This window comes from Otolemur garnettii, unplaced genomic scaffold (assembly GCF_000181295.1).
Source record: "Otolemur garnettii isolate 467f Iridium unplaced genomic scaffold, OtoGar3 scaffold00082, whole genome shotgun sequence".
NCBI lineage: Eukaryota > Metazoa > Chordata > Mammalia > Primates > Galagidae > Otolemur > Otolemur garnettii.
In genome coordinates, this window is record NW_003852477.1 from 7,121,869 (window position 1) to 7,143,813 (window position 21,945).

Below are 21,945 nucleotides of genomic sequence, written 5' to 3' on the forward strand. Positions count from 1 at the left end.
GAATGAAAGTATAGTTTCCCCACTGATGGGACCAGAGAGAAACCAAGAGAGGAAAAGGAAGTGAGAAAGAAAAAAAAAAAAAACCCAGAAAGGGATGAATCTGAACAATACTGTCACTTTTAGTCAGAATTTGCCAAACTGGAGTTTTCAAAGTTGACTGGCTACCCCAGGAGGCTATGGATTGGCCCTTGTCTATAGGGGACCAATAGGAAGCCAGTGAACAGCACTGCAGCCCACCCTGGCTTTGCTACTTGCCCAAGCATTACTGCAGTGACCTCCGGGGGAGGCGCTGGGTTTTCCTCAGCGCGTTGTGAACTTAGGTGGCTTTGGTTTCAATGCCACTTCTTCCAAAGGGAGCACTGCCACAGTCCAGAGAAGCAGAAAGCAGATGAAAGTTTCATGAAAACTTCCACCTTTGGGAAATTTTCACCCTGGTTTTGGGCCTGATACCAGGTTTTACAGAATCCTGATCTAGAATCTTTAGAAACAATCTCAGGTCAAATTACCCTCTGATCTGTTCTGGGCCAGGGAGGGTCCTTATTCCTGTTTTGAAATACCTACAGGTCTGACCAGTGAATCCCTGGACAACTGACCACACCAAAAAGTCATCCAGAGTCTGTTGGCTTCCAGCCCATCCCTGTGCCCTTCTGGAGGCTTCCATCTAGATAAGGATGCAGCATGTCCAGTGGAGCCATGAAAGTGGCCCTCAGCCTGAGCGAGGAGTTGCTACTCTGCATTAGTGGGAGCCTGCGCTGGCTCTGCTATGGGCTGGCTCTGTTGAGGGCCCTTGTTTCTGGTCCACCCTGGCTGCTCCCTACAGAGTGGACCGGTGCTGTTGGTCCCCTTCTTTTTTTATTTCAGGTTAATGTGAGGGCACAAACAACCAGGTCTCAATATTTAAATTTGTTAGGTAAAGTCCCTCTTGCAGTTGTGTCCCACACCCAAAGGTGTTCCCTATACCCCTACATTGTGCCCATTAAGTGGGAGCCCCCTCCTCCTCTCTGCTTCTTTCCTCGTCCTCCCTTGAATTGAACTGAGTTTCTCTCCTATGTGGTGGGTCCCCTTCTTTCTGAGGCTGTCAGAAGGCTATTTACTTCCATGCTTCTTTTCTTAGGCTAAGTGCTAACATTTTGAAAGCTTCTAATATAGAGATTAGACTGGAAAAAAAAGTAATAGAATTCCCTTTTGCTTTGTGTCTTTATTTTAACTATTTGGCAAATTTATTATATTTTGAAAACATTTTGCATATTTGCTTTTTAATGTGTACTTGAAATAGTCATTGCTCGTCCCTTTCCTTACCCTGTCTAAATATCTTGAGTGTGTGAAATTAAAAATCAAATAGATGTTTTAAGAGTGTGAAGACCAAGAGACTGAGACAGGGAAATAAGATCTCCAAATGTCTTAAAGCCATCTTGGCTTACTGGTGCTTATTTCTCCTCTGGCTAAACATATTTCCCAAGTTTTTATAGTTAGTCAAATGGAACATCCTAAGAAGACTATTGGAGCAGCACCAAAAACCATCCTGGGCTTTGCCACTTGCTCCAGAGGAAATGTCTGACTTTCCCAGTGCACTGTGGACTACTGTGATTTCAGTTCCAACACCCCCCAAAAGCCCTGGACTCTGCCATATTACCCTTTTTCTCTCTGCCAGCTTCTAAAGCACATTATAGGGGGAAATAAAGTCAGCAGAATATGGGCGGCTTGATAATGGAGGCACAGGGGGCAAAGTGAAGGTCTTGCTGCCCCATCCACATGCTGCCTGTGCGTGGGCCTGGGACAAGCACATCAACATATCAACATGGGCCCTCCACGGCCAGCACCGCTTCCACCATCAGGGGAACGTGACCTCTCCAAGGTCAGTTTGTGGACAGAGCCATCCACAGGACATCATTCCCAGGAGAAGACCCAGATGTCTGCTCTTTTGAGGAACTTAGAAGATTAAACAAGAAGTACAGGTCACACGTAAATAACATTTTCCGATAGGTGGAAAGAACACAGTTGAGTTTGGCTTTTCAATTCTCAAATACCACGCCCTTTGATATTGTGGTTCTGATACTCAGAGTGTCAGTGGTGCTGAGGATGGGAGGAGGGATGGGGAAAAAATGGGGAAAAATGGCAGGGAGCCCACTTTCTCCCTCTGATTTGTAAGAACACCACAAAACTATGAATGCTGCATTGTACCCTAATGCACAGTAACCACATTTAGCTCTGAACTTTTAGGACCCGACCATTGCTATTGGACCCTGCCAGTCCTGTCAAGGCTTCAGTGTAGGAGTAAGGATGTGCTGTACATGTATTGTATTCTAAAGCTTTTAAGCATCCTTTGGTGATAAAGTGTCTTTGTAAATGATTGCATAAATAGGCCTGGTAAAAAATGACAGCATAAATTTTAATTTTGCATTCTAATTAAGATAGATTTAAGTAACAGGTTAATCCTAAAATAAAAATGTTAGAAATATCAACATGGAGAAATATATGAGGACACTGATCTACTCAGTACTTCTAGGAATATGCTTATGAATATTTTTGCAATAAAGATGTAAGGGGAATTTAATATATAATTACATTTCACTGGCCCATAAATTAGAACAAATCAGAAAACTGAATGAAATGTGACATGGTTTCATTATTAAAAAGAAGGTGGCTTTTTAAGTATTTTTTTTAAAAAACTAATTTTAAGCCAATTCACCACAACATACATATACAAACAGGGGATGTTACTCTGAAGTCATCAGCTTGAATGACCCAAGATTCGATCCTCCTGGGCCATCATCAGACCTGCAGAAGAAGCACATACTCATTCATTTACTCAGTCCTGCAGAATAAGCATGCACTCATTCATTTATTCAGATGTGCAGAATAAGCACATGCTCATTCATTTACTCAGACCTATAGAATAGGCACACACTCATTCATTTATTCAGACCTGCAGAATAAGCACATACTCATTCATTTATTCATACCTGCAGAATAAGCACACATTCATTTATTCAGACCTGCAGAATAGGCTAACACTCATTCATTTATTCAGACCTGCAGAATAGGCACACACTCATTCATTTATTCATACCTGCAGGATAAGCACACACTCATTCATTTATTCAGACTGTAGAATAAGCACACATTTATTTATTCAGACTATAGAATAAGCACGTGCTCATTCATTTATTCAGACTGTAGAATAAGCACACACTCATTCATTTATTCATACCTGCAGGATAAGCACACACTCATTCATTTATTCAGACTGTAGAATAAGCACACATTCATTTATTCAGACTATAGAATAAGCACGTGCTCATTCATTTATTCAGACTGTAGAATAAGCACACATTCATATATTCAGACTATAGAATAAGCATGTGCTCATTCATTTATTCAGACTGTAGAATAAGCACACACTCATTCATTTATTCAGACTATAGAATAAGCACACGCTCATTCATTTATTCAGACTATAGAATAAGCACATGCTCATTCATTTATTCAGACTGCAGAATAAGCACTCACTCATTCATTTATTCAGACTGTAGAATAAGCATGCACTCATTCATTTATTCAGACTGCAGAATAAGCACACACTCATTCATTTATTCAGACCTGCAGAATAAGCACACACTCATTCATTTACTCAGACAACTTGTGTATATGCTCTAAGGCAGCCTGTCAGTCCACCAAGGTTATAATGGGCAATGTGACAGTCTTTCCTTCAAGACATTTACATCCTGGCAATATGGAAGAGCCAGATTTAGAGGGTAGTATGGAAGACTCTGCCAGGTCCCTTAGATGAGAATCATGAGGCTGGTGTCATTTCATGGCTTATAGACTGGTTTGTAGATAGTTCCCAGGACAAGTCACACACACAGCAGTGTCATTAGAACAACAGAGACTCCCCAGGTAAGATCTTGGACAAGTAGCTTTCTGTGAACCTGTTCTGGTACCTGCACTAAACACTCACCCTCCCCTCCACATGCAAATACATTGTGTGTAGTAGATATAATATGCAGAATTAATGCCTTATTAATATGTAAAGTTAACCATTGACCAGATACATACTTCAGGTCTCAGAGTTCAGCTGCTAGAAAACTTCTAGGAGCCATGTCTGCAGTGACGAGGAACTCATTAACAGTCACCTGCTGGAGGCACACATTTGCATGTCTTTTTCAGGCTTTGATAATATAAAGTCAAGGAAAGATGTTGCATGGGTCATTGGTTATCTGTCCGTACCAATGTAGAAATGATTAGAGAAGCATTGCATTGTCACAAGATGATGCTGGCCAGAGAGCTCAGCTGTAAGGGAGGGCACATGAGATGGAGAGAGAAGGGTCTTGTCTGTGAGGAAAATTCTAAGGCTGTGGTACTCACCAACTAACACATAGTTAACAACCAGAGACTATTGACTGAAGGAAGAGAAAGACTTCTTACGAGCATCTAAAAGCAGGTGTTGAAGGCCATGATTATTTCTCTTCTTTCAAAGACACATAGAGCCCTTTGCCAGACCTCACCTGAGACAGGCTGACCAGAGGACAGGAGAGGAGCCCTCCACTAAAGTGGAATTGGCTAACTTTAGGAAGGGACAGAGAGCCCAGGGTACCAGAGCCTGGCTGGATGCTGTTGGCTGTGCTTTGATCTGGAACTCATGGGAAGTTCTATTTTTGTGGGGCTAATTTGGATTTAGAAAGCCAGAAAACCTCACTCGAGGACCATAACTCACAACTTCAAAAATACAAAATACATATTGTATTTTTTTGACAATAAACAACTGGTACAGCCTTCTGTATAAACGATCATACACAGTAAAGGTCTGAAGGTCAAGGGCTGTCATAACAAATCCCTGGTTGAATCCCAAATTCTATTTCTAGGTATTTACCCAAAGGGCAAAAAAAGACATTTTTGAAAAAAAGAAACCTGTACTTGAATGTTTATAGCAGCATAATTCACAAATGCAAAGATATGGAAACAACCCAAGCTCCCAGCAATACATGAGTGGATTAACAAAATGTGGTATAGGTATACCATGGAGTACTACTCAGCCATTAAAAAATGGTGATTTAGAATCTTTTGTAACAAGTTGGATGGAAATGGAGACCATTCTTTTAAGTGAAGTATCACAAGAATGGAAAAAACAACCACAAGTACTCACTGTTAAATTGGAACTAATTTACACTTATGTGCACATACAGGAATAACACTCATTCAAATACGTGGGAGGGCCAAGAAGGGGACGGGTTAATTCACACCTAATGGGTATAATGCATACTGTCTGGGTGATGGGCACACTTACAACTTTGGCTCAAAATGGTACAAAAGCAATTTATAGAACCCAAATGTTTGTTCCTCTGTAATATTCTGAATTAATTTTTCTTTTTGTGAGACAGAAAAAAAAGATGTGTTGCCCTGGCGTTGAGTGCCATGGCATCATCAAAGCTCATAGGAACCTCAAACTCTTGGGCTCAGCTCAAGTGATCCTCATGCCTCAGCTTCCCAAGTAGCTGAGACTACATGTGCCCATCACAACCCGGCTAATCTTTTCTATTTTCTTGTAGAGAAGAGGTATCACTCTTGCTCAAGCTGGTCTCGAACTCCTGAGCTCAAGCAATCCACCTGCCTCAGCTTCTCTGAGTGGGATTATAGGCATGAGCCACTGCACCCAACCCTGAAATAAAATTTTTAAAAAGAAAAGTTTGTTCAGTAAATAAATGGTTTAAGAAAAAATTAAATAAAAATAATCAAATAATCTATATTCAAGTGAAATGAGAATGATTTAGCAAAAACCACTCCTATGAGATCGACAATTAAGTTTGCAAACTATACTAGGAAAAGCACTGCATACCTCATTGCTGAATATCACTACCATCACCTTCAAAGTACTCCCCTTGAGAAGTTACACGTTGATGCCAGTGCCTAGTCTACCCTTCAAAGCAATTTTGGAGCTCTTTTTCTGGACTGGCCATAAGAGCTGTCATCATACAAGGTCTGACAATTAAGTTTACAAACCTGTCCTAGAAAAAGTGTTTTGAAGGGTGGACAAGGTGCTTCAGTGCACAGCTTCCCAAGGGGAACACTTCCAAGGTGACCATAGTGATATTCAGCAGTGAGGTATGCAGCACTTTTTCTAGGGTGAGTTTGCAAACCTGTCTGACCTGTTTAGACTTCTCAGCGTGGTGCAGCAGCAGTAACGTGCTCTGTAAATGGCTCAGGCTGACTAGCTTCTCTGAATCTTGGTTTCTTCATTTGTAAAAGCTCACTGACTTTGGCAGGAGCCTATTGAATTATACGTGTATGCTATCACTGTTACTATTAATAAACCAGTGCTGCAATGAGCTGATCTTTCTCTATCTTATTTTGCTAGAAGATCTGCTAGAACCCAAAGATCCTTAACATTTTTTTTTCATGCCTCACACACCCTTTTGGCAATCTGATAAAGCCTATAGCCCCTTTCTCAGAATGTTTTTAAATGATTACAATAAAATATATAGGATTACAAAGAAAACCAATATTGGAACACAATTCTCCAATACTAAAACCAATGTATGAACTAGTAATACATGTACCTCTTTACTAAGGTGACCAGATTTTAACATTGGTAAAGCGGGACACCATTGGGGGGATGGGGCCTGACAACAATGCAAACTTTGATAAGCAGTTCTCGATAATCAGTTCTCAACAATTATTTGTTATTATTAAAGTTTAACATTATAAAATTAACAAAAATAATATAAAATGCATAGCCTGGCGAAATAGCCACATGGCAGCTGAAAACTGTATATTCCCTTCCCGTTCTCCTGTGTTCCCTAGCTTATCATTCATTCTTTCCAAAAATCAGGCCTTTTTTAAAACGCCGCAGGACACAGGACAAATTGTTAAAAATTGGGACTGTCCCACCAAAAGCAGGATGTCTGGTCACCTTACTCTGGGCAGGGGTGGGGTGGTGGGGTGGGGTGGGGTGTTGCTACTTGTTTGTTCCAGACAGTTTGGCTCCTTCTGAGCTAATTGTCCTTGCCTAGAAGCAAGGGAGGGAGCCAGTCTCCTTCTGATACCTTGCCCAGGAGGGGAGTAGGGAGTTTATATCAGCCTCTTCATTCCCAAATGGAGTTACATTAACCTTTTCAGCAGCTGAAAACTGTATATTCCCTTCCTATTCTCCTGCTGTTCCCTAGCTTGTTGTGCACTTTCCAAAAATTGGGACTTTTTAAAAATGCTTTGGGACACAGGACAAATTGTTTAAAATCGGGACTGCCCTGCCAAAAGTGGGACGTCTGGTCACCTTACTCTTTACTAATGCTTTACATAAAATGCATCAGCAGATCTAGCAACAACCTTCCTTTCAGAGGGGAGATGAGTATAAATGCTATTCTGAGAATCTGCGACAACTGTCGTGCAATATAAGGATATAAATGTCTTAGCACAATAACTAAGAAAATGACATGAAGGCTATGTTAACCAGTTTAATGAAAATATTCCAAATTGTATATAAAAACAGCACACTGTACCCCATGACTGTATCAATGTACTCAGCTATGATTTAATAATAATAAAAAAAAGAACATCTGCCATTTCCATTGGCGAAGAAGTCACAGGTCTTGATAATACTAGTGTGACATGTTGTGTATGCTCACGATTGAAGGGAGACCTAAATTTTAGGTAGCAGTTAGGAGAAAGATGTCATTTTTCTTCCTTGCAAGTTTATAGACCTTTTGAACCTCACTCTGAAAATGGACCGCCTCAGCAACTCCTGTTAAACCTCACCTCCCCCACCCATGACTACTGGTACCAAGCTTATGCTTTTCTCCATTTCTTAAAATTTGGACATGTGTGGAACTACTTAGGATTTGGGGAAGGGATGTTTTTCCGCCCAGAAATGATCTGCCAGTTAGCAACAGAGAGACAGGGGCCATGTAAACCATAAAAACACTGTAGTTGTAAAAAGATTTTACTTGTAGAATAGTTTCAACCAGGAGACTTATTTAGAAATATCCTTTTCTCCAAGAATGAAATTCCCATTGTTGCCTCCAGGGCAGGGTTTAGGCCAGGGGGTTGAGAATGAATGTCTAGTTCCAAGATCTACAGGCTGCTGGTAGAGTAAAATTAGGGGACAGATCAGTTAGTTCAGCTTACCTCTTTCCTCAAGTTCTAACCAATGCAGTGGTAAGGCAGCAATGTTCACCAAGGACCACCTCCACCAGCATCACCTGGAAGGCCTGTGAATGAACCACACCTGTGAGCCAGAGTTGCCATGGCTGGTGCCCATGGGTCTGCATGGTTTTTTTTTTTTTTTTCTGGAGACAGAGTCTCACTCTGTGCCCTGGGTAGGGTGCCATGGCATCATACCTCACAGCAACCTCAAACTCTTGGGCTCAAGAGATCCTCTTGCTTCCACCTTTCTAGGAGCTGGGACTACAGGTGTCCGCCATACCACCAGCTTATTTTTCTATTTTTAGTAGAAATGGGCTCTTACTGTTGCTCAGGCTGGTCTGGAACTCCTGAATTCAAGCAATCCACCTGCCTCAGCCTCCCAGAGTGCTAGGATTACAGAGGTGAGCCACTGCTCCAGCAGAGTCTGCATTTTAATTTACCTGGTGGCCTTATCAGGTAACCAAAGTGAGAAAACCCTCCTCTGGGAATCTCTCTGGGACTGGCTTTGTAGTTACTGACAATTAATAAATGACAAGTTGACTCTGGAACAAAACTGAGCCCTGGATGAGTTTTTCCTAGTCCTGCACACCTGAACCTTTGATAGCCAAAGAGGCAGGAGGCCTGATGTGGGACTGATTTCAGTTTCCTGTCCTTCCACAGGGTCACTTCCAGAAGAACACGTGGTCTTCTTTATGAAGCCACCCAGCGGTTATCTGAAGGCCCTGATGGTGGAGAAGAGCTATCTTTTCGAAGACCATTGGTTCCACACATGGACCCTGTCTCTCGTGCTTCCCCTCCTATGGCCTTTCTGTGAAAGCATACAGGGCTTCACAGTCACCCCAGAGACAGGACCAAACTGGCTTATCTTTCTATGTCTGCAGCCACTGACTTTGGTGTCTGTCCTATCAGTGGTCTAGGTCTTGCTTACATTAAAATTCTGCCTCCACCAATGTGGGGGTTGGCTTCAGCCACACTCACACCGCCACTTCCCAGTGTCCCTTTCTTCTGACGAGAAAAATGGCTCCTGCTAAGCTGATCTGTGTCCAGCACCCAGGTGCAGCCTCTGGAAAGGCCCTGGTGGCGTCTCCTCCCCTTCTCAGCACTCCTGTGCTGTCTGGCCGTTACCCCTACCTCCCTTCTCCCTCACCAGCGTTCTTTTCTCATGCCAAGAAGACAGCACCCGCCCCACTGACCTGGAAGATAGATGTTCTGACCTCCTGGAAATGGTTTCCTTCTCTTCTCTGTAGCTCAGCCAGCATCAGAAAGCTGGGGAGGTGCTCCTGAGGTCACCTTCTCTGTAATCACTCTGTGAACCTCCAGGCCCAAAGCCAAACTTAGCCTAGAAACGAACCTTCCTTTTGGTAAGGACACTCCTGCATTTCAGTTTGGTGGGGCCTGTCTCTTTTTGTTAATTTCTTTTCTTTCACTAAAAACACTTAATTCATTCCAGGCTTCAGACTAGGCTGCCAACTCTGAGATAACCTCAGTGCGCACACAGTGGGAGGTGTGAGGAAACCACACAGGTCTCTGTCCTCCCACAGAGCGTGGAGGACTGGGCTGGGGGCACCAGGGGACACACATCAAAGACCAGAGGTTGGCCAGCACACTTCTGCTCAGCTTCACCGTCCTTCATCAGAACCCACGGGGGTGGGAAAAGTAAAAGCTGACCTTTCTGTCAACCCTAACCCACTTTGAATGTCTTTCACAATAGCTATGCTTTCCCCCTGGGTTTTCATGGCTTCAGTTTTAACCGCTGCCTCAAAAAAAAGTCCATTTTCTCATTCTGGGCAACAGGTTTCACCATTTATTTGCTTTGCTTTTCAGATACGTGTGGGTGGTGAGAGATTTTTCCCACGCATCTTCAAACTGAAAGGGCTGACCTTGCTGTGAGTAGCCCTCTGAGTCATCTAGGAGTCTCTACATCCTCAGCACCCACCTGGCCTGTGGCAGAGGGGGGTGGGGCACCTCTGTCCCTGGACTGGGTTGGTGACCTGGAATCAAATGTGGGGCTTGGGAATCCTGGGGCTGACTCTGGCCATCTGGGATACTCTGCGGTTAGTGGCATGGTGAGGGGGAATGGAGGATTCTGACTCGGAGGCCCCCAGATCCCATCTATGTGCATCTCAGTTGTTCTTGTTCCCACCTCCAGCCCAGGTGGCCACCAAGCCTCAAGGACTGTTGTATTAACAAAGATGTCCTTTGGCTGTGTTGTCTAGGACACTGGATACACCAATCTTCCATTACTGCAACCCGGTCCCTGGCCACAGCCTTGGTTCAAGGGCGTCTTTCACATGAGAGGAGGTGCAGGGGCAGGACTAAAGGACCAGCTCACATCCATCCTCCTCAAGTCTTCTCCCAATAGGCTGGCCCTTTCCTTTGTCTGCAATGACAATGTTCTAGAAGCTTCTGTCCCTGGCAGTTAGTTGGCCAATGGAATTATTGATTTTTTAGCATTGGAACTGACCTGGGCTTCATCAGTTATTTTTTGAGGCTTTTCCTGCTTGGCATGTTGCTCAATGCTGGGGGGAGAGGGGAAAGGAGAACAAATGAATATGACACCATCCCTTGCCCTTGAGAGAACCAGTTACAGAAAACGTGGCTTCCTCATCTGAATAACTGATCAAAGAAGAGGCCAGAGAAAAACCTGGGGGCAGGGGCAGTGGAGGGAGGGGATGCTGGGAGGTGTTCTCTGAGGCCTGGGGTAGTGGAGTGACAGAGCCCAGTCATCCTGAATGGGAGGTGAGGTGAGTGTGGGTGGGCTGTACCAGCCCAGGGGTGACTGGGTCCTGCCCTTCTGGGCCTGGGTTCAAGCTCTTTGCTGACCCAGAAAAAGCAATACACCTTGGGGTGCCAGCTATCTCAGCTTGGCAGTTCTGCCCAGTGTGGCACAACATATTGTGGCCTCAGGCCGCCCACTATTTTTCTCCCTTTCCCCATTATCTGGTAAATCAGAAGTCTGCTCTTTGCTCTGCATACTGGGGGAAGAGCTGGGACATCTGAGTGGAGGGCAGGAACTCCCATGGTAGGGGGTGAGATGGGAGGATGCATTGGATCAGGCAGGTCTGAAGGCCACCCTCAAAGCAGACCATAAGTATTCAGATGCCAGGCCACTTGGCAAATTCTCAGAACATCTACTGGCTGGAGCCCCTTTGAAAAGCTGCCATAAAAGAGGCTTTATTTTCCAGCAGGGTAGCTCAACTCTGACCAACTCAGGTCCTGGCAAACTCCATCATTCACCTCACATCCCAAAGGAATGAAAGCAATGCTACTCTCAATGTCATAGTGTTTATTTAAATTTTGAGGTTAAAAAATAAAATATTTCCAAATGGCATAGCAGATACTATAAAAGAGTATGTTTTGGAATACAAAAGTTTCTCACCCCCATTGTGCAGACAGGGTGCTATTCAGTGTGCTTCTGAGTAATTCTTTGGCAGATAAGAATGAATTGGGTTCCCAGACCTGCCGTCCTGTAAGGCCGCGTGAATTGAGGATTAAAGTGCAATTCCAATTTTTAAGCCTTCCAACTGCAGCTTGGGTGCTGCTCTGCAGCCACCAGAGGCAGAGCATCTCTGGATAACACATGTTCTAAGGTTCTAAGTAAGCCTTTTTATCAGAGATGCCCCCTGATTTAAAGATATACTTTATTATTTTAAAAGTGCTTATGAGGACAAAGGGAATTGTAAATTCAGTCTTCCCTGTTTCCTTGGAAGAACCACTATGAAATGAGAACTTTCCAAGGTTCCACTAGGAAGCGCTTTTTGGATTAAGTGTTTTGTAAACATTAATGGCTATCTCAAGTGTCTTCATGTATTTGACACTAATCCTTGGTTTTATGTTTCACAGATGGCATCTGCTTTAATTCCCAACACCTTGGAGCCAAGGATGGTTTCTTGGCCTAAAGAATTTTCACAGGTAGAATTGCCAAGGTGTACTTTTACAAAAGAAACTCCTTTAAAATTGTATCGGTGGGCATCTAATAACCATAAAATACAGACTGCGATTTCATCCCCAACTGGGATTTCCGTTCATTTGGGCCTGGAATGGCTTTACCACCGTAGGTGACAATTGACAAAGTTCAGAAACACCCTCTCCCTTGTTCTAGTTGTATCATGTGGCTTTTTCTTTCTACTTTCCAAACCCTGTGCAGTGTTTCGGTCCCAGGTTCCCTCTTGTGAGTGTCTGCCTGCTCAGGAGTCCAGTGTGCTTGAGTGAGAGTGCCCTGTGGAGTCCACTCAGACTGGTGAACAAATACCAGTGTGCCCCAAACACACTTTCTTGTTTGTGGGTAAGACAGAGGCTGGTGTGTTCTTGGGTGAAGGTGATGGGTGGCTTTAGTGGCAGTGGTGAACAAGGCAGCCAGTATCGATACTAAAATGTGACTGTTATTCAGAGAGCTGGGCCATCAGGGGGCTGGTTGTTTTTTTTTTTTTTTTTTTTTTTTTTTAAAGAAAATAGTGATCTGGGATCCCAATCTTGCTGATTTCTAGTGTAATTCAGTCTAGGCAGGCTACCCCCTTCAGCAGTGGTTCTTCAATTGCTATTTGCATTTTTTAAAGGTACCCCAGTCCTTAATCCTCGGTAAAGGTAGGAAGAAGATTAAAGCTATTTATCAAAGCCTTACTTAAATAGGCCAAGATATTCTCTAGCTGCACAGTGCACAGCAATCTCGAGCTTGAACAGCGAACTAATAAATAAAGTACAAATGTCCATCCAGCACAAAACTTAAATATGCGATGCCAGAGTCAGGAAGTGACCACTGGGGCACCGGGCAGTCCTCCGGATGCAGAAAGGCCTTTTTTGTACAGGGTGGTCACTGTTGGAGGTGGCGCACCAAAACCCCTCAGCTCTCCTGGAACAGAGGTTCTGGGGTGTTTTCCAAGAGCCAGGTTATTTTTAAGCTGCATTGGTCCCCTGATGTGCTGAGTGACAGATGTTCAGAGTGCATCTCTGATGGAATCTCAGGCCCTTCACAGGCCCCAAACACATCAACTACTCACTGAGTGGTGGTTCTCACTGCACATGGTGGCGATGATGCCAGCAGAAGGCCATCAGCTTGGCCAGAGTCTGCAGGGTATCCTGGGAAAGCTAAGCATCAGAATAAAGACTCTAGACTGCTCTGGGTCCTCTTTTGTTAGTTTCTTTCTTACACTGAACGAGCTGACTTCTCACTATCCTTTGCGAAATGGGGGATTCAAAGGTAGGATAATTTGCTCTTGAATCATCCCAGGCTATGAGGCATGGCTGTGAGGATAAACATGAGGCTAGATAGTTTCTGGGGGCCTGGCCACTTTCTGTTCCAGTGCTAAGCACAGCCAGGGCCTTGACCAGAAGATGATAAGAGCTGCTCCATGGAAAGACAATGCAAGAGGTCCAGCTGTTCTCTGGGCCTCACTGAGAGGCTCTGTGCACACCGCTTCTCATGCCCTGCTTAAGCTGACTGGGAGTGTCCAACTCTCCTGCGTCCATTCCACAACTTCTCTCTTCTTCCTTATGCTCCCATGAGAGTCCTTTTTGCTGGTGGTGAGGCTGTGGCTGCAGGTTTGCAGTGGTTTTGAGATCTGGGCTGGACTTTACTGGAGTCCATGACCCATTCCTGCCCTCAAAACGGGACAGAATAGGGTCATGAATGCTATAGTGAAGCTCTCAGGTATGACTGGGTCTGGATCACAGGGCTGGCTGGAGACATAGCTGGGCTGAGCCCTCATATCCTCACACAACCTGTATAGTGCTCTCTCCCTCCTCCCTGGCCAAAGAGGACCCTTTCATCAGATGCTCTGCTCACCTGTGGAAGTACCTGGGGTCTGAGTGTGGGCAGCTGGCTCTGTGAACAAGGGACAAAGAGGACATCAAAGGTGGGCCCTCTGTGGTAGGAGGAGAAAAGGATCACAGAAAACAGAAAATTTTCTAATTTTTGTCCAGGAAAAGGCTTCCTCTGCCTCAAGGGGAGATGTCTCCTGGATGTCAGGTGCATTCTGAGCAGCAGCAACTAGACATGTGGCCTGTTGGGGACCAAGACTCAGTCATGCCTCTGTTTACTGTGGTACTTAAGTTACCAAAGACTTCTGCTAAGAAGGCCCTGGTTTTTGAAAGTGGTTCTCACCCTGGTTATTAGTAAACACATGTCTGCAGGTGAAGCAGAAGCTCTTATTTATATAAACAAGGACAGGATACAGTCTGAGGACTGAGCCCTAAGCCAGTGCACAATTCTGCTTCCTGGTTGTGGTGTCGACATGGCCAGTATTCGGGTGTTAGTTGTAGTGCACACACAGCCACCGCAGACCCTCAGCCGCATCTTGTTTCTCGGATTATCTTCAGTTCTGATTCTTTGGGTGATGCTTCAAGCTGTGGTGAGGCCTGGGCTGTGAAGGGCTTTGTTGGAAGGGTGAAGAGGAAAGCGCAACTTAGAGGCTCCTCCAAAATTGCTCAGCTTGGAGCAATCTCCAAATACTGGGGCAGTGAGGGAGAAGACCACGCAGGAGGAGTCTTGTTGAGATTTTAGGAGGGCACCTCAGGGCCCTGACTCAAACAATGGCCCTGGGCCTCTATTTCCTGGGAGTAGCTGAGGGCCTCACAGCCCAAGACCAGGGGTCTTGGCTCATGGTCACCAGGATGCCAGGCCCTGCATGGGGCAGAGCAGGGCATCTGTTTCTGGGGGTAGAGGTGGGCTCACCTCTGGCCTGTAAAACTCTCCACAGGCCTGTAACCAACTGTCATCCCTGGAGAGGCTGATCGTCTCCTGTGTGTTTAACCTTTGGCAAAGCAACCCTTGGGTGTGAGGACAGCTGGGTCTCTACTCAATGGAAACAATGCCGAGCCCTTAACAGCCCCAGGGGTTAAGAGTGCTGGGTGCTTAGTGCTGGGTGCACAGTGCTCCTGTACAACACAGCCTCTGAGGAGCAGCCGGGCCTTTCTTCCAGGGCTTTGGAGCAGCTGCTTTTATTATTATTATTATTCTTAAGTCCTTTATGTGTCAGGTGAAGAAGAGTAGTGTTTCCTATGGGTGAAGTGACGCTAGTAAAATCCAGGTGCGTGAGGCTACAAGAAATCGCTTCCATCGTAGATCACAGGCCTGTCAACTGTCAAGTGATAAAACACTTTTTTCGAGACAAACCTGTGGAAAGAGAAATGAAAAGGGGAGGCATCACTCTAAGAGCTAAAAGCCCAAGGGAGGTGGCTGCTATGGACTCGCTGCAGTCATTGTACTCACCCTGGTTGGGTGTGGGTGTGGGAACCCCTGAGGGAGAACTCTGCTCAAAGTTCTGGGCACCTCACAGAGCGTGTGCCTCTCCAGAGCCCTCATCCCCATTTCCTGTCTGTCCACCAGATTCTCTCCCTGCATGGGTCAGTATTTTGGAACACTACTCTGGACCTCCTGGGCTTGGCTAGAGGAATGCCTTTTAGTCCCAGGCTGTGAACCTCCTGCCTGCGTCCCTGGCTGCTCCAAAGGGGCTGGCTGTCAGACTGCATGGTGTGTATGTGGGGTGGAATGGATGGAGCCAGTGATGGGAGGAGGCACAGGACACAGGCCAGCACGGATTTCATTCTGACGGGCATCTAAATCAGTTTTGCCATCCATGGTTTGAAAATCTCAAGTAGGCCCTGAGATGGCCTCAATGGGCCAAGACTAGAGTTTGTCACAGGGCCATGGTCACTGTCAGTGATAAGTAGGAACCTGTTTGGGGCTTACTCTGCCTCACTACGCCACACTTGGGTTCTCATCAGTCCACACTAGGGCTCACCCACAGCCCAGCTGGGACCAGCCCCCAGGAGAGGCAGGGTGCCATCTACACACTCTGTTGATAACTCGAGGGTCTGAGCTTCATCCGGAATCAGGGAGAAGCAGAGATCCTGCCTAGCTGTCCCAACCCACTTCCCTAACCACTGCCCTGTCCTGCCACCCAGGAGGGGCTGGGCCTCACACTCACTCTTGCAGAGAGCTCTAAGTATAGCTCTCTGGACATGCCAGGACTGGGCCATGAAGTCCTGCTAACTTGAGGTGGGTGTTCATTTCCATCAGGGAGTACAGGGAGGGCAGGAAAGGGCCAAGGACGAAAGTTCATCCCCCAACCTCTTCTAGGTGGCTCTCAGCCACATGCCCTGGCAAGTGGTTTTGCTAAAAGCCAAGTGCCCATGTCAAGGGATGTGACCATTAGCCCAGGGGTCTGCTCAGGGAGGATGTGGCTGAAACAGATGAGGCAGGTCTCTGTAAAGAGGCAGCCCCAGTGAAAGAGCTTAAGCTGAAGCCCAGAGCATGAAAAGGGACAGGTATCCAAAAGTCTTCACCATCCTGGCCTCAGCCTCATGGCAGATGCTCAATCAAGGTCCATCCTTTCTCCCACTCCCTCCCTGCCTTCCTCCAACATTCCTATGTTCTTCCCCAAACTCCTCCCTGATCCCCCAAGCTGCAAGCTGCCATCCTCAGAGTCCTTCTCAGAGATAGCACATGCCGCTCTCTTGATACAGCCCCAGGGCCTCACCCAGCAGTCTTGGCCCTGCTCAACTCAAAGCTCTGTCCTTCCTTCTTTCACTTCTCCCTTTCTCATTCATTCATTTGCTCAGTCCTTCTCAGATAAGGAAGTAGACATCTGGCAGCAGAGAAGGCAAAGAGCACCACCTGCTTCAAATCTGGCTTCCCCACAAGCCGTGTCACTTGGGCGTGTCACTCCTCTGCCCCTCTGGTCCCCCCATCAGTGAGTGAGAAGAAAAGTAGTCCCTCCTACAGGGGAGGCTGTGGAACCTGAGTGAGCCAAGAGGGCAGAGTGTCTAACATGCCCCACATGTGCTGACACCATGTCAGCAGGAGCCATAAAATCTATCACAATCACTGGAACACCATGGGAGAGGGGTCTACAATCCAAGAACAATTATTAAAAATTGACAATGAGGTACTTGGTATTGTATATCCATCACTGTTCTGGAGAGCGGGTGGCAGAGGCCTGGGAGACAGGCGGACCCACCTGGATGCTGGTGAATATGGCGGCCCTACCTTGAGAAGGTGTTGTCGAAGATGAGCATGTAGATGCCCGGTGTGCGGACTTTGAGCTGGCCCTGGATGTTCTCCTTGTGGGAATTGCATCGGGTCGTGGGAATGAGGACCTGGGAGGCAAAAAAGATGACAAAAATCTCACAGAGGCTGAGAAGGCTCCTGGATCCTCTAGGCAGACCCTTTATTTTGGGGGAGGAGACTGAGGCCAGGGAGCCTGAGTACTCTGTCTGAGGTCACAGCTGAGAAGGACTGTGCTGGGACCAGCCCCCAGGAGAGGCAGAGTGCCATCCACACACCTTCAGTTTGCTGATAACTTGTGGGTCTGAGCTTCATCCAGAATCAGGAGCTAGTCAGCCTCCTTGGAGAGCAGTCACCTGCCTCCCTTGACCGTAGCCACTGCTAGAATGCACAGAACGCACCACCACCTAGAGGAGCAGCTCTCTCCGGCTTCAGGAAGTGGGCTTATTCTAGGTGTGACCCATCTGTCCAGCTGTGTCCTGTTGGTCCTAGTGCTACTCCTAAGAATCACAGAACATGCTGGGCCCTTCTTACAGATGACAGTCTTTCAGGCATGGAGCTGCTGGTCCTCTCTCCTCCAGGATGAACACTTCAGCTCCACCATGGCTTCTCCCTTGGCCTTGCCACAAGCCCTACTCCTGGCTGGCCCTGGCTGGTCCGTTTGCCCCAGGACCCTATCCTTTTTCCAAGCCTGAGCCTTAGACTCCCGCCTACTCTCTGCCTTCTCTCAGATGAGAAATTCATCCCAGGATACATTGATTTTTCTCAGGCTATTTTCTAAGGGCCTTGCTGTTAGAGGTCAAGTCTGCAAAATGGTGTGTCAGGTGTGTCCAAAATGGCTTTTGGACAGGGCCAGAGCTGGGATGCTCTCTGAATAGCCAAGCTCTTCTGCACAGGGACAGAAGCTTCAACCTGCTCACCAGCTAAAGACATAGGCCTTATTTTAAAACTGAAGATGTGACAGGGGAAAAGACAAAAGTCAACCAAAATTCCAGGGTTTTTTTTTCTTTAGCAGTACCAAGTACCAAGAAGATCTGTGTCATAAAGTGTCCCCAAGCCTTCCATTTAGGACTACATGAAAGGGTTAACAGACCAGAGAGCTCTATGGACAGCGGTAACATTTTAGCAATATTGAGCTCCTAATGTGGTAAAGTACCTATTTTAATTCTTTACAAAAGTCAGTGTTGCTCCTTTATTAGAAATACAATTTTGTTAAATTTGATTTTTATCTTTTCCTATTAAACATTTGTTAGCCTGCACAAATGAATGAGTCCAGAGTAGTTACAAAGATGTGATCACTTTTCAACTCAAACTTGGATATAACCACGTATTTCTTAAAACCCTATGTCCTGGCCACAAAATTTCCAAAGTGAAGTAAATTCTCACAAAGAGCTCTGGTCCTTAGTGTAGATGGCCGAGAAGAAAACATTCAGTTATGCTGGCGTGAATGTACCATGAGGGGAGAGCCATGAAGAGGTGCCTACAGCAGCCCATGGGTGGGAGGGAGAGGAGGCTGAGCATCAGGAAGGCCTTCCTGGAAGAGGCGGTGCCGAGCTTGGACAATTTAGCCAGTTAGAGGGAGGTCTGATGGTTCGGGCAGTGGGGCAACATATTCAAAGGCAAGGGAGAACAGCCAGGATTTAACCTCCCAAGAAATAGCCAAAAACCAGACAAAACAGACAAAAAGACAGGTTTAAAAGATTGGACACCAAGCAATGAAGGACAGTGACCTCTGAGAGACTGCCCTAACTTTCAGAGGAAAAGGCAACAAAAACCAGATGGGACAAACAGAAAACAAACAGCAAGAAGACTGTTACGTACAAATAGTCTCAAAATGTCAGCGGCATTACTTCCCAAGAAACGGAATGACTTGGGGGAGCGCGGTTTTAGCAAGAAGCCAAGACTTCTACACCTTTTGGTTGAAAACGCTCTATATGACAATTCAGTGAAAAAGTTTATTACACAGTCACTTAGTCTAAATGCTTCTGAGAATGTAGCATTTCTCTAATGAGGAAGAATGTCCTCCTGGTGACCGTCGCTTCAAGATCCAGCCGCTTCTTGACTGTCTTCTTGAAAGGTTTCAGTTTATCATAGTTCCAGGGAAGGAAATACACACTGATGAAACAATGGTGCCATTCCGTGGACGTTGGAGTTCTGCACAGTTCATAAAAAAACAAGCCTAAAAGATGGCTACAACTGTCACGTGGAAGCTTACTGTCAAAGCTAATAGGTTTCCTAGACGGTGGCCGTGTTTTACACACTGACAGCCACCACACCAGCATCCACCGAGCTCATCCACTCCTTGAGCACTCTGTGTATTTAGCGGGCACACTAAGAACAGGAGACTGAACCTACCAGATGGAGTAAAGGGGAAGCTGAACAAGAAAGAGGTAACTGCTTGAGAAAGTGACATGGGAGTTGTCATTGTCCTCAAATGGGAGGAGAGAGAGAGGTACTGATGTAAGTACTAAGCATGGTGAAGCAAGAAAAGGTGTTGTAGGAAAACCAACTACACGATTGTAGACTATAATCCAAGGTGTTCACTGACCTCTCAGATCAACTGAGGTCAAATTCATGTTCTTGGAGACGTGGTATGAAGTGGTTCAGAATATTAACAATGGAGTTACTCACAGGATCAGCTTTAGTGAACTCGCTTGTTCTCTACGTGTAGAGTCCTGAACAAAAATAAGATCTTGATCACAAAATTTAAAGAACAAGGTTGCCTAAAACTGCTCTGGACAGATGAAACCCCCTGGCAGTGCTGGCCCTCCGGTCACCACCTGGGGCTTGTTCTCTCACGAACACGGGCTCTGCCGGAAGATGACACACTGTGTGCTACAGAAAAGCACAAGCAGAGAAAGGACGTGGATGTGCCACGAGGAGACGGAAACACCACAGAAACGCAGCAAAGGCAACGTGCACTGTTGTGTGGGATGCTTCTACTAAAAACATACATCAATAAAAAGGTCATATAAAAATTTGAAAATTAGTTTATATTGGTAAAATGTTTTTCTGAACTTGTCAGTCTTAAGTGGAATTTAAAAGTAAACGTAAGTAGAAAAATGAAATCTGTTGACTTCTATTCATTTAATCCATGTTTTTAGGATTAAGTTGCCAACATTAATTATAATAATAAGAACATCAACAACAAAGATTTTCGTGAACCAAATGCAGAATTTTGCCTAGAGGGCCATCTGTCATGTAACAGCATCCACCTGAGTTGCCTGTGCACCACACAGCTCCCCATGTAAAGAGGACGTGTGAATTATGTACACTTCACAAGGCCTTGGGCGCAAAACTAGCATGAGTTAAATATAATTCACATGGCGGTTAATGTGCTAATATCAAAGTAAATTTTATATCAAAGATCATTACCAGGATAATTTCATAATGGTAAAGATGATGACCCATTGAAAGGATGGAACAATTATAAACATTTGTGCTTCTAATGACAGAGCTTCAAAAAGTAGAATTACAAGCAGAAACAGACTTCACAATTATGGCTGGAGATTTTAATACTGCTCTGTCAGTAACTGATGGAATAAGTGGACAGGAACTCAATGAGGAAACAGAGGAGTTCACCAACACTGTCAAGTGATCTGACCTAACTGACACCTGTAGGATACTCCCCATCACATACCCTTTTCAAGTAGGTTTGGAACATTTAACCAGGGAGGACACATTCTAGGCTATAAAAAAAATTCCCCAAACCCTCAAACTTAAGAGGATTCAAGTTATACAAAGAATGCTCTCTGACTACATGGAATTAAATTAGAAGTAAATAGCAGATCTCTGGCAAATCCCAAAACATTTGGAAACTAAATAACAAACTTAAACGCATGGGTCAAAGAGAACTCAAGAGAGGAATCCTGAAGGCAGAAGGTGCAGGAAGGAGAGTGGGCAGTGTGCTCCTGACCAGACAGTGCCTTTGCTGAGGCTGGAAGCTGGGGACGTGGAGGAGCAGGACAATACCAAAGACATGTGCAGAGCCCTGCTGAGGACCTGCTACGTGTGGGTTTGGTGGCAGCCTCTTGCGCACACAGTATCTCTTTTAGTTCCATTAATGTTCTATAACATTCTAATTCTGGCAGGGACTAAGAATCCTGAGAGACTGAAGAGTTGGGTCTGTTGACACATGAAAAAATGCTCATCATCCTTAATCATCAGAGAAATGCGAATCGAAACCACTTTGAGATATCATCTAACCCCAGTAAGATAGCCCACAAAACAAAATTCCCAAACCAGAGATGGTGGTGTGGATGTGGAGAAAAGGGAACATTTCTGCACTGCTGGTGGGAATGCAAACTAATACCTTCCTTTTGGAAAGATGTTTGGAGATCACTTAGGGATCTAAAAATAGACCTGCCATTCAATCCTACAATTCCTCTACTAGGTATATATCCAGAAGACCAAAAATCACATTATAACAAAGATATATGTACCAGAATGTTTATTGCAGCCCAATTCATAATTGCTAAGTCATGGAAGAAGCCCAAGTGCGCATCGACCCATGAATGAATCAATAAATTGCAGTATATGTACACCATGGAATATTATGCAGCCTTAAGAAAGATGGAGACTTTACCTCCTTCATGATTACATGGATGGAGCTGGAACATATTCTTCTTAGCAAAGTATCTCAAGAATGGAAGAAAAAGTATCCAATGTACTCAGCCCTACTATGAAACCAATTTATAGCTTTCATATGAAAGCTATAACCCAACTATAGCCCAAAATGAAGGGGAAAGAGAGGGAGGGGAGGGGAGGAGGGGGGGAGAGCAACTTACAAGGGGACATATTAAATT

The 21,945-nt window shown here is 45.3% G+C and overlaps 1 protein-coding gene across 1 annotated transcript in view; it reads right to left on the bottom strand.

The window, feature by feature from the left end:
- Positions 1-12,541: 12,541 nt before the first annotated feature.
- FYCO1 (FYVE and coiled-coil domain containing 1) overlaps positions 12,542-21,945 on the bottom strand; it is a 91,988-nt gene continuing 82,584 nt past the window's right edge. The window contains exons 17-18 of the mRNA XM_012808058.2: positions 17,123-17,232; positions 12,542-15,247 (exon numbers count right to left, since the gene is read on the bottom strand). Of these exons, the coding sequence (XP_012663512.1) occupies positions 15,172-15,247; positions 17,123-17,232 (186 nt within the window). The 3' untranslated portion in view covers positions 12,542-15,171. The remainder of the gene's footprint in view (positions 15,248-17,122; positions 17,233-21,945) is intronic.